This window comes from Lonchura striata, chromosome 16, assembly GCF_046129695.1.
Source record: "Lonchura striata isolate bLonStr1 chromosome 16, bLonStr1.mat, whole genome shotgun sequence".
Lineage (NCBI taxonomy): Eukaryota > Metazoa > Chordata > Aves > Passeriformes > Estrildidae > Lonchura > Lonchura striata.
Genome location: NC_134618.1, coordinates 4,088,485 through 4,101,917, shown reverse-complemented (window position 1 = coordinate 4,101,917; position 13,433 = coordinate 4,088,485). Strand labels below are relative to the sequence as shown.

At 45.2% G+C, this 13,433-nt stretch overlaps 1 protein-coding gene across 2 annotated transcripts in view; it reads right to left on the bottom strand.

Moving 5' to 3' along the window:
- Window positions 1-13,433, bottom strand: part of MGRN1 (mahogunin ring finger 1) — a 50,004-nt gene that overhangs the window by 30,297 nt on the left and 6,274 nt on the right. For both annotated transcript variants that reach the window (XM_077786805.1, XM_077786804.1), the window contains exons 2-4: window positions 11,631-11,749; window positions 9,354-9,442; window positions 2,362-2,508 (exon numbers count right to left, since the gene is read on the bottom strand). In XM_077786805.1, coding sequence (XP_077642931.1) covers window positions 2,362-2,508; window positions 9,354-9,442; window positions 11,631-11,749 — 355 coding nt within the window. The remainder of the gene's footprint in view (window positions 1-2,361; window positions 2,509-9,353; window positions 9,443-11,630; window positions 11,750-13,433) is intronic.

Below are 13,433 nucleotides of genomic sequence, written 5' to 3'. Positions count from 1 at the left end.
AAAACAAAATTCTTTGAAGTCAACAGCTCTGTTTATGTACAGAAACTCTATCTACGAATTGCTCAAATTTAATTTAAAAGCCATTGGGTAGTTCATGTTTGCTGCACAAGTTATAAAGGACAGATAACAGCACTGGTGACAGTCACTAGCTTGGTGCATGGCACTAAATTTCAGGAAAAGTGTTCTTAAGTGAACCAAAACCTCTTTTCTTCCTCCAACCAACCACCAAAAGGAGAGCTACTAGTTACAGAGGACTGAAAACACTCTTTGTCCAGAAACAGTTGGTTATATTTGGTAACTAAAACAATTCTATTAAGCAATTATTCTTCAAGGCACAACTTGACAAGAGAGTCTCTTAAGAGTGCAGCATGAGTAGTTTAACCAACAAGAACAAACACTGTTGGTCTTGGGTCACCTCAGGTACAATTCCAGCCCAACACAGCCTGGTTCAAGACGTGGGCTTTAAAAAAATAATTTAAATATTTATTTTTAGAATAACTTTGGGTTATTGCCATTTTGGCATAAAATACAAAAGCGGGAGTCTGAAAAATAGATTTTAAACTATATGGATATTCTTTACAGACTGTGGCATAAAAAATACAGCACAAGGTTTGATATGAAGCTCACTGTGCTGTAGATACAGATGTTTCATTGCTACTGACCAATGCCAATGAAATTCTCCTTCAGGATAAACTAACAGGGGAAAACAAGATCAAAATCAATGATTTAAACCAAGCCTTACTGATTTGAGCCATGGCTTAAGTCTAGCAATGTACATACATCCACCCTGGCCACAGAGGCCCTCAGTTCTCCCCATCAGCCCATGGTTGGTTTCCTTCTTAGGTCAAAAACCAAGGAACACTGCAGGGCAGCACCAGGGACACTGGCCACCTCTCCACGTTGTACCTGTGTTAGGGAAAGAGGACTTCAATCTCCAAGGCTGCCATTCCAACACCTTCACTAGCACTAAATTCACAGGAAACCTAAGGACCTAAGAGACAGAACATGGAAACTTTATCAGGATTTCTAAGGCTGTATTCAGCTCTGCTCTGGAAAAGCTGGATCTAAACATAAAGTATATTCAGAGTTTGTTGAGAGATAATTTTCACACACTTTAAAAAGGAGCTCACTTATTACCTCCCCAGAATAAAGGCAGCCATTGGCTTCAGTAGATGAAGGGAAATGGGCCTAAACAAAAATTCTGGATCAGGGTATCCTCCAGTTTGAAGGAATGCATATCTGGACTGGAGAATTGAGCTACTCTCATTTCTAAAAATACACTATTCAGTAATCATTAGTGGGATGTTTATACTTTGCATAAAACAAAGAAGCCCTTTTATGGTTTGCCATAGATATTTCTACCTGCTGAAGCCTCTGCAGGTCCCTTCAACCAAGGCAAAGTTTAGCCCCAGCTCCAGAGCATCACTGCAGAAGCCATCAGCACTATGTCCAGGAGCCTCTGGTCAGCCAAAAGCCTCTACTAGAGGAAGCCAAGAGCTTCTGCAGCCTGAATCTTCCTTTACCCTTGGAGCCAAAGGAATTCTTTGTCCCATGGCCATTGGAAATGCACCACACCATATCAGCAGCTCACACCAGGCAGAGCACATCCCAGCCACCTTTGCTCTAACATAGAGAGGAAATTTTTCATAGTCTTGTGGGATACAGTGCTGACTGGAATCGTTTAAATGTGCTGATTTAGATAAAAAGGTTTTAAATTCTGGAGAGATGTACTATCAGGATATGAGAAGGTTCCCACAATAGACATTTTGGTCATTCTTTCCACAGCTAAACAAAGACTAATATCAGGAAAGATGGCATGGAAACACATACAGACAGGGCTTCAGGAAGTAAATCCTCTCCATCTCCTAACACCCAGTGTTGAGCTGGGCATTTATCCCAAAGTGGGCTTTGGGTGGGTCTCAGTGCCACAGACTTTCCCTGTTAATGTCAGACTGAACTTTACTTTGGTGGCCCAGATGCTCCTGTCACAGGGAACACAGATAGACAGTGAATTGGGTGATCTAGGGAAAAAAAATAGGTAGTATTTGAAGGGAAGGGTGGTTGGTTTTTTAATGTCACAGAACACTTCATTGACAAAACATACAGCTGTGAGTTCCTCTCCTTTGTTGCACACAGAATGGTTTCCCTATACCCTTAAACCAAACCTAAAAGGGAACAAGAGAAGATATTGACTATGTGAGGGAGTTGAAAACAATATTCAAAGTTATCTGAAAAAAAAAAGAAATTTCCCACTCTACCATGTGTGGCAACCCTGCCTCAGGGATGATTAATGAGAGATGTGTGATAGCTCATCATCCCAGCTCCTGTGCCACTCCATGTGCCCACTAGCCCAGGACTTACACGGCCATGCCACCAACAAACTCCTCTGTAGCCTGGCAGTAGATTGTGATGGCAACACGGGCATCTGCATCAAAGGTGAACTCCAGGCTGTACAAGACCTTCTGCTTCCCATTCTCCTCAGTAGGGCTGTCAACATCATCTTTATACCTGAAAGACAATGCCAGAGGATTAGAACACATCTTTATGAGGTATCAACAGGATCACTCTGGAAATAAAGACAAAACTACTCCAGCCTTGGTGTCCCGGGCAGGCAAAGCAGCCTGGGCTTCCATCTTGCCCTTCCCAGATTTCCATTCTTTCCCCTGAAGAAGTTTCTTCCAAGATATGACTGAAGTTATTAAAGTGAACTAACTATGGTGTTGAGAGATCTAACCGAGCCTTACAGCGTCAGGACACAGAATGAGACAAGAAAGGGAAATCCTGAATGTCAAATACTGAGGAGAAGAAACATTCTCCTTCCTTTTAAATCTTCACATTAGGCTCAGTATTTGGCCTAACGAAATCCTACATGGACTTGAGAAATCTTAAGTGTAATTCTTTTAACTCTGCAATGAAATGGTGTGAGACAGGCAAAACAAAGTTTCTGTAATACAAAGAACTCCTGAAGCTTGACAAAAAGTACCTCCAGTATCACCCAGAAGATGATATTTAGCTCAGAAAGCATCCAGATATAGGAACTTCAAACACCTTTAAATGTACAAATGATCAACTAAACCTCTGGTGCTGTGAAGGACTGGAGCTTGCACACATTTCCTGTATGAACAAATTAACACATCCAGCTGCAAACAGACACATGATAACCAATAGAATGAGGTTAGAAGTTATTTCAATTAACATAAAATTGAGACCTAATTTGGCTACAGGGTCCTGCATAGCTGGATCCCACTGTGTGATCACCACTGCCAGGGTTACTCCTTTTCCCTACTGCAGGAAGAAGCACAAATCCATTGAAGAGGAGGACTGAAGCCAGCTCTGGGGCAGTGAGATATTGCCATGGGCCAGGGGGACTTACAGAGTGCCAGGAGTGGCCAGAGAAACCAGCAGGCCTTGGAACAAGCAGCCAACACAACACACCACAAGAAAATCACAGAATGATGGAATATCCTGAGTGGGAAGGCACCCCCAAGGATCATCCAGTCCAAGCCCTGCTCCTGTAGAGACACCCCAACAATCCCACCCTGTACTGAGCACTGTCCAAACCCTCCCGGAGCTCTGGCAGCCTCGGGGCTGTGCCCATTTCTGGGAGCCTGGGCAGTGCCCAGCACCCTCTGCCTGACCTCCAGCCTGACCCTGTCCTGGCCCTGCTCCAGCCCTTCCCTGACCCTGTCCCAGAGATTGGAGCTGCCCCTGGGGAGGAGCTGCAGCCCACCCTGAGCTCTGCCCTCAGTGTCCTCTTCTCCTGAACTGACCAAGCTCCCCCTGCCTCGAAGAGCAAAGTGACAGAAAAATGGATGTGATTTACTGGTAGGGCAGCAGCAGCTTCTCCAGAAATTCAAATTCCATTACCACAGGTAGCACTGTGAGCTCAAGTGCTGTGTGGGAATGGTGAGGGCAGCAAGGCTGCTTTTGAGAGGTGTAACAGCACTGACTTGTCATCCAGCTCCAGCCTCATTTTTTTATCAGTAATACTTGTATTGCCATGATGTCTGGGTCATAGCCAAGCAGCTGAACTATTCAGGAAAAGCTTGGCATCCTCTGTCTTCACAGTATCAGCCTCTCCCCTCACTAAACAGTCCTGATGAATACACTGTACTGTCAAAAATGCCCAGAAATGGGTCAGACATACCTCCATAATTCAGTCTAAAATTGTCAAGGGAATCCTTATTTACCAAGTTCACTGACAGCAACTGCTGACTAATTAATAGGGTACCAGGTTGAATTTTATTTAACACCACACTGAACAAGAATGAAATTTTCAGTTTCAGTAATTTAATACAGAAAGTGCAAAATAAAATTTAAGAGTAGTAATCAAATACTCAACACACGTATTTGTACTAATGTAACCCTAGTGAGCCACTACAGCACACACACACATTCCTGTCTGAAGGGCTTGGAGAGGCTTTTGACAGAGGTTCACCTAGGTCAGAGCAGCAAATCAAGCTAAAAACACCCAACATGCCAGTATAAAAAAAAAAAAACAACAAATCCCAAGAACTGGAGTCTTAACATCTGCAGAAACCTAGACACAATATACAGTACAGAGAAAGATGGTATTTTCACACAAGCTAGTTGCATTTTGGAAAAGTGAAAAATTTGCAAAGTGAAAATCATGGCATTTGAAGGCTGTAAAGAAGAAACACTGGGCAGAAGGGCAGATTTGCCTAAAGAACACAGGAACCATCAACATTTTGTGCTGGACTGACCCAAGAACACAGGCAACAATCCACTCGCAAGTGTTGTGTGTGAGAGCAGCAGCACAAGTCACCTCTTGCTGTGCTGCACTCTGTGGATTCGAGGCTGGAGACGAAGGATCCAGGCTATGACAGACTTGCCACTTTTTCCAGAAGCAGCAGGGTGGGAGAACCAGCACCTCTTGCAGGCAGAGGCTCCTTCAGACTCATGCACAGGTAGGTATTAAATAGAGATAGCCAGCACATGCGAGAGCTACAGCACAGACTGAGATCCCTGTGACAGTACCAAGTAACAATGGGGACACCTGGGCGTGGGCAGCTCACACACAAACATGTCCTTGGCACAAGCACTGCCTGCTTTGTCTTCTCAGGGAAGACACAAAAAGCACCTCAGATCACCCTCCTGCTCCCAGCCTCACCCTGCACCTCTCTGCCAGCACTCAGAATGTGCTTCCATCCTTCTAGGGAGATAAGGGGTTAAAGCTAGACTAGACTAGATCTGTTGCCCTGGGAAACCACTGAGGGGCCACTGCAGTGCCTGGAGGGAAGGTTTCTGAAGGATGGGAGGGAAAAGAGGCTGAGCCTTGTCTGTCTGGAACAGCACCACTGGAGCAGAGGGCAAGGTACCAGTGCCTAAATGGTGACAGTCACAGCAAGGCTGTGCCCTCCTGCTGTAACATCCCTGCTGCTGGAGGCACAGAAAATAATTCACAACCTTCCAGTACCTGAACAGGACAGAAAGATGCAGATAGACTATTTACAAGGGCGTGGAGTGATAAGACAAGGGGGAATAGATTCACACTGACATAAAGCAGGGTTAGATTAGATGTAAGGAAGAAATTCTTCCCAGTGAGGGTGCTGAGTCCCTGGCACAGGGTGCCCAGAGAAGCTGTGGCTGCCCCTGGATCCAAGGCCAGGTTGGACAGGGCATGGAGCAGCCTTTTCTAGTGGAGGGTGTCCCTGCCCATGGCAGGGGGTGGAAGGAGACGAGCTTTGAGCTTCCTTCCAACCCAAACCAGTCTGGGATTCTATGATCTGCCACAGAGCAAAGAGTCCAGGTGAGAAAAGACTGCACACATGGTAGCTGGCCTGAGGAACAAGCAAAGACTACTTTGGTGCATACTTTGAGAGGCAGAGACATCTCATGTGCCACCTTAAGGTACAGGAATGGTGGGATGTAACATCAGGGAAGTAACAAGACAAAAATCACTCATTTTGCATTCATCTTTCTTTGAAGGGGATGTGGCATAAGGAGGTGGTTCAGGTGCTTCAAGAGCTCGTCTATCTCAACCTGCACTTGAATTTTATGGTGCCCATTTAGCCAAGCCCTACAGACAGTGTCCATGTATGGTGGTCACAGATGCATGCACAGATTTGGGAACCAGTGACATTGCTGGGTGTGCCTTTGGGTCATGCACAGAGGTGCATCACAGAGCCTTCACAACCACAGGTACAGAGGAAAGAGACTGACCACCTTTGAGAACAAATAGCTGATCCAATGTTTTGATGCAAAAGGCAAAGCAGGATGACCAAGGGAGCTGAGGCCACCTGGTCTGACATCACTCCTGGATAAAACAATGTAAAGGCTGGAGCTTTTTATTGTCTGTTAAAGAACAGATAAAAATATAATTAACAGCAGCCATGGCAGTTTTATAGAACTAGGTTGAGCCAAACCCAATTTCATCCTTTGAGGAGATTCAGAAGTCTGACCAACACATAGACATGAAGGATAAATGTTAAGTACATCCCTTGACTGAATGCTGTGAGATCTGCATTTACCCAGTGTTTGAGCAGGCAAAAAGTGAGAGCAGAATTAGTGACACCTCTGTCAGCACTGACTTTCACAGGGGAACAGGAGAGAGCATCACCAAACACAGGGGTTCTCCTATTTGGGGCTTCTGCAAAGATCTGTTCAGTTTAACACCATCCAGGGCTGCAGAGCAGGCAGTCCCAGCCCCTCACCACCTCCACCACAGGATGAACAGATCCAAGGACTAAGGTCAGCCCTTGAGAAGGGATTTCCTTTCTCTCACTCCCTGCAACTCATCTGTCTCCCCTCAGCCCCCACCATCCACCTCTCTCAGGTCCTTATCCAAAACACTCCATGACTATTCTCCATGATACTCCTGATGTTTCAGACACACTTCCAAACCACTACAGTTGCTGATTCCTTCAAAGCTTTTGTTCCATGATGCTATCCAAAGCCAGAAGCTGAAGCAGAGAAGCTGCCCCAGGGTGCAACAACAGACATTGTCTCCTGAGCTGGTCTTCCTCCTGCTGCTGGAAGTGCTTTCAGGAGAAGAAGGAACAGCCAGTACCAGCACAACAGGTACTGGGGCTCCAAAACAAAGTTTCTAATCCAAGGCGAAATGTGAGACACAAGAAAAATAGAAGGAAGTCTTTCTTTTTTAATGGTTAACAGTAAAATTCCTGCTGCCCTGCTCTGAGGTTCACAGTCTCCTCCTGCCAGAAATCAAACACTCACAGGTGACATTGAAGACTCAGAACTTTAACACCTATATCCACAGGTTAATTGTTTATCCTGTAAAAATTCAGGATCTGGCAAAGCTCAGAATTTTGTCTGGTCAGAGCTGGGCAAGAAGGCCAGAGTGGACATTTCCCTATATTCCTCCATGGCACCTCTCCTGTGAGGACAAGCTGTGAGAGTTGGTGTTCTTCAGTCTGGAGAAGAGAAGGCTCCAGGGAGAACTCAGAGCCCTTCCAGTGCCTAAAGGGGCTCCAGGAGAGCTCAAGAGGGACTTTCAACAGGGGCCTGGAGTAATAGGACAAGGGGCAATGGCTTCCCACTGCCAGAGGGCAAGGATAGATGGGATATTGGGAAGGAATTGTTCCCTGGGAGGGTGGTGAGGCACAGGGTGCCCAGAGCAGCTGTGGCTGCCCCTGGATCCCTGAAGTGTCCAAGGCCAGGCTGAACAGGGCTTGGAGCAGCCTGGGACAGTGGAAGGTGTCCCCATGGCAGGGGGTGGAACGAGATGGTCTTTAAGATCCCTTCCAACCCAAACCAGTCTGGGATTCTATGAAAAAGCTGATGGGGATGTTACCACCAGAACATAAACTTAGAACTTTACACCTGGACACTTGGCTCAATATCACTATATTTGGTGGAGGATGTGGTAAATTCTGCTCTGGAAAGAATTTGCAAACCTCAATGACTGGTTGTGAATAAGCCAGGCTGGAGAGGGCACAAAGTGTCCTTTACGAGTACAGAGGGAGGAAGACAAAGCCTGTGGGGCCAGAAGAGTAGAAAAGCACAAGACAGAATGTACCCTTGGGGACTGCCAATTAAAACCTCATTTTGGGCCTACATCAGTGCAAAATTCAATAGAGTCATGTTGGCAGTGTTGTCGTCAGCACTGACACAGCAGCAGCACAAGAGCCTGTGAGAGCTCATGAGGCAGAAAAAGAACTGATAGTACCAGGAATTAGATGGATGAAAACCTAGATACTGTCAAGGTGCATGGACACTACATTCCAAATAGTCCAGAGCTGCAACTCTGCTTGGGGAAATGGGACGTGCAACCACAGAAAGCAGAATGACAGAACTATATGTACTAAATCACAGCAACTGCTCCATTCACAGCCAGGCCTCTCTCAGGGAAAAAGCCACTTCCCATTTGGCTTATGTTCCTCCTCTTTTTTCCTAGAGAAGTACTTCACCCTCATGATGAAAAACCAAAGAGCTTTCAGAGCAGTTTACCAATGGTCACTTATTTGGAAGCTCAATCAGCTTTGAAACCACAGGTTTTACTCATTTTAAAACAAAACAAAACAAAAAAAACCCACATCTGTTTTCATATAAAAACAAACAGGGATTTTGGTTATGACTCAAAGTGCTCATATTACACCACGCTCTCAGAGCCACCTTGGCTGGGAGCTGCAGCTGGAGCCCTGCCAGCCCCAAGATGCACAATCCAGAGCGACTCCAGCCAGGATGGTTGGGAAAAGCTCTGCCTGGACATCTGCCCAGTGCTCAGACCCAAACAAAACACTGAATGCTGGGCCCTGTACCTCAGCCATCTGTTGGAAAGGGGACAGCTGCAGGTCTGAGTGCAAGCCAGTGCTTTAATCCAGCTCTGCTGGTTCAGATCTCAGCGTGGAGCAGTGAGAGCTACCATGCCCATGGTTGTCCTTCCCCCATGCAGGGGACACAAGCCATCTAAACAAATGCATAACACTAGGACCAAACTTCATCTTGGCAGCAGGAGAAACCTGAGGAAGTTTCACTCAAGACCTATCAGTCTTCCTGGCCTGTGACTCGCACCAGAATCAGCTCCCCTCTGGCTTCTCCTTGCACAGGAATGCAGGAAGGAATCTGTCTGTAAAGTTTATTGACCTGACTAATATCTTCCGCTCGTGCTAATGATTTCATGACTTTGTTTACCACTCCAGTCTGTCCTGCAGAAACAGACACATCATTGGTTCTGTTTGGAAACACAGATTGTTTGGATAAGGAGCATATAAACCACTTGAAAGCTCAAAAGGGAACAAAGAAACCTCTGGACATATCTAGCAACAAGGATCTGGATATCAGCCATTCTCCAAAACCTTACCAGTACAGCTTGGCTGTGGCTGACAGATCCCTGGGTTGAGTAAAATGAAAGGGTCAGGTAATGGCAGTACCTCACAAGTCGGAGAGAGTCCTTGCGGATGTTCACCAAACTCCTCAGTGTCTTCACTGGCTCATGTGGGGCTGGAGTTATATAGGGAAACTGGAACAGAGGCAAATCATTCTGCTGTTATTACATTATAAAAGGTAGCAGCATGTTACCTAGCATGCAATTTACCCAAATCAAGAAGCATGTAGCTTTCAGGGTATTCAGTACAGCAGCCACAAGGAACAGCAATAGCATATTTTATTTACAGATAAATCAAGTGTGTTTCAGGGTGAAAATCCTGCCCTAGCCCAGCAACAGCTCATACTGAAAATACACACTTCAAGAAAGGGCATTTTCATGAGGTCCTTCTCTCCACCCTGAATTCTCAGTCAGGAAAGCCTTGTTCTCCTAAGCTTTTATTTCCATTAAAGAACCCACCTCCAGCTTGAGCAGAAGAAATGCAGCTCTTTCATGTGTATTACAGCATGCAAGCAGTGATCTGACTGCTAATCAGCATGCTGAAACCCCGGATTATTGGGGGAAACTCTTTTTATTCTGAAACAATGGGGCAAATGTTCTGGAAAAGAAAGAGACAGGGATAGGGGGCCTCATTCTATTCTACAGTTAAGAAACCTTCTCTCACAGATTGTCCTTTAAATAGGGACAATAATGCTTCAGACTGTAATTCTCCTTAGTGAGAACAGATCTCCAGTGAGAAATGCAAAGGAAACTGCTTACTGTGGTGATCACAACCTATACAGCTTCAGATCTGCCTGCTGGGCACCAGGGACCACCAACACATTTCCTTAGAAATGAGGCAAAGCCTCAGTTACTCCAAAGCAATAACTGGGCCCATGTCCAGAAAACAGTGCTGCTGTTCTGTGTTTGAGTGTTTTGTGTTTTTTTCCCTTGAAAATTAATCAGAGCTGCCAAAGGGCTTTAACTTTACATAGGCAAACTATATTCCATAACAGCCTCCTTCTCCTAAACCCACTTGGCAAAAGTCCCATGGTGTTAATGGCCTCTCACCCACTCCCCTCTGGAGAAATGATGATACCCAGCGCTGGGGTGTCAGCAAGGAAAGCCAGGCTGAGACGTGCAGGTGATTTAACTCTGCCAGGTCAGCTCCTACAGGGAGGGGCCTGTGTGCAGACGTGGCACAGGGGATGTGGAGAGCACCCCCAGGAATGTCCAGCACTAATACAACCACAGAGATCTGGCTCAAGTCCCTCCTTCCTAATTCTGTTGCCCAACTGCACTTCCTGCTTAAACAAAGACTTTCTAGATTCCTCCTTGTCCGTCCTGTGAACTGAGTGTGGTTCCAAAATGACCAGTGGCACAGCCTGAGGAGAAGCTCAGAAAACAGAATGTGCTTGTAACTGTTCCAATTCCAACTTGCCTCAGTTTCCCTGTAAAACCAGGGTGATCCCAAACTGCCACCAAGAATTACAAACGTGTCTTAATTAATAGTCACAGCTTTTCTGATGAGGAGAACCGTGACTTCTAGTTTTCATTTTCATGTTTGGAAGCTGCAGAAACAACTAGGAAAATAGAGAACAAAGAAAGCAGCTCTTCCCTGTCCTCTCCAGCACTCAAAAAGATCTCCAAATGGCTCTGACTCTGTTACCTTGTGGCTCATTTTAAGGAGTTCTGAGATGCAAGAGAAATCCAAAACAACACTTCGCATAAAATTCCTGTCTTTCCCTCAGAACAACATTATTCCCTTTTCAAGAACAAGCCAATCACTTGAGCAAGTAGCTTTTCACAGTCTCGCAGACATCTGTGGGCCCAAAATTACATTTATGTTCCAGCTAGGATAAGAGGAGGGACATTCTGAGCAGGTAGGTATACCACTTAGGTATAAAATTCACAAAATGCTAAGGTCTGTCTTAACACTGCCCTACACCCAGTCAGGCCACTCATACACAGAAAACAGCACATGTTGAACACCCAACATGCCCAGGAGCCTTGGGAATTTCAGGCTCTGCTTCCCAGTCTTCTCTGCAGTGTGTTTTACACTTACTCAGGCAGGCAGACAGAATTAGTCCCAAATTCTGTGCTCCCCAGTCCCTGTTATTCTTCCCCCACCACTAATTCCTTCTGTCCGGAGTGAAAATAAGCCTCCAAGGCGAATTCAGCTTCTCAGGAAAACTCAGTTTGCATCTGAAGAGACTGGAATGACATTCCCCAGCAGTGAGGACCTCTTAGGTCTGTGTCACTCTCCTCTGCATACCCTACACAAGATTTTCCAAAACAAGCAGGAAACAAAAAAGAGTAAAGCAGACAGAACATAGGAACTTGCCTGAACTGGTCTATTTCCAAGGAAGTTTAAGTCCATGTTCTCACCAAAAAGGTAACCCTCAGGGTGAGGGGTGTCAAACTTCTCACCTCCCATAAAGAAGTGACTTGCAAAGTAGTTTCCTAGAAACAAAAAACACAAGAGAATGGGAAAAAAAACCTCTAAATGAGTGCTTCCTGGGGAAGTCTAGCCAGTTTTAAATTCACAAGTACAAAAGAGCTACAAGACACAGAAAATACTCGCTTATTCACCCTTTCCCCGTAGTACTCAGGGCCACTGCCAACAGTAGGAGAAGAGAGGAAGAAACCAAACAAACAAAACAAAAACCTAGAATAAATATTACAGTGGAGATAATTCCATTTCAACTTGTTTTCCAGAGAAGGGACAGGAAGAAGGAAAAGTCAGTTCTTTCCAATATTGCTCCAATCTGGTAAATTCTTCCTGTTTTCTCCACTTCCCACTGTGAAGCTCAGTCCCACAAACACCATGGGCCTGCTCAGAGAAGGATGAGGCTTCCTGCCAGTGCAAAGTTCAGCACAGCCACAGAGTCTCCTGTTAGGCAAAGTTTGCCTTTCACTCCCATATCCCACACAAGAACCACTCCAAACCTTTACTGGGAGTGCCAGAGACTGTACACCCTGATGCTGATTTCATTAATAATGCTGACAGTTCTAAATGCAGAAATATGGATATCTGGGAGAGAAAACAGGGACTGACTAAAGTGAAAGTCAGCTCTGAAAGTTTCACCACATATTTGTCTCATTCATCTTTAAGGTGATGCACTACAGTGGAAATTTCAGGACACAAAGCATGTGCAAGGTCACTGGGATTCTGGAGCATGGAACTGACTGTAAAATTAACATAATTAATTCAAGTGTGTCAGAGCACCACAAAAGTAGCTCCCTCCCAGAAAGATTTCAGGAAAACACTCTCAAATGTGAACTTCACAGAGTTAGTTTCAGATAAATAAGTATCAGGAGAGAACTGAAATAAAAGGCTCCATCCAAACCACTTCCCTTCAAGTTTCAGAGTGGGGAATGAGAGGACTGAGCCAAATGTGTATTTGCTTTCCTGGGTGCAATGCATAGACAGCATAAATTTGTGTTTAAATGAGTCATTCCAGAAGCAGTAACTAATCATCTGAATGGCTGTGGAGGCATTCTGGAGGGATCTGCAGTCCCTCTAGCTAAGAGCAAGCAGGATTTACTCTGAAATGGATGGGTTTTCATGAATGGCTCTGTTTTTTCCATTAAGGCTTTCTCCCTTTATGCTTCAAGAAAGGCTCTTTTCACTCTGCACAGATGGCAGTACCTTAATGATGACGGGAGGGCTCAGCTATTGCTGAGCTCAGCTAACAAGCACCCAGATGTTTGTAGTACTGAAACACATCCTTCTTTCCAGATACAACAATCAAGCTCAGCACAGGTCCAGCAGCTACTTAGAACCTGTCCTACAGAATCAGAATAACAAAATCACAGAATCATTTAGGTTGGAAAAGCCTTCCAAGATCATCAAGTCCAACCTGTGACCTATCATCACCTTGTCAACCAGATCAGAGCACTGAGTGCCACATCCAGTCATTTCCTGGACACAAATGTAGGTGCCCCAAATGACAGGGAGCCTTTTCCCACTCCTCCCAGAAGCAATAAATTAAAAAACTAATCTGTATATAATCTCCAAGAACAGCCAGCCTGACACTGCCTCTCCACCAAAGATACACCACGGTGGTTTGTGTATGCACTGAGGTTTGGAAAATTACATTGAAGGCTGGAGTTCTGGAATAGATTTCACATTTTATGTGGGTCA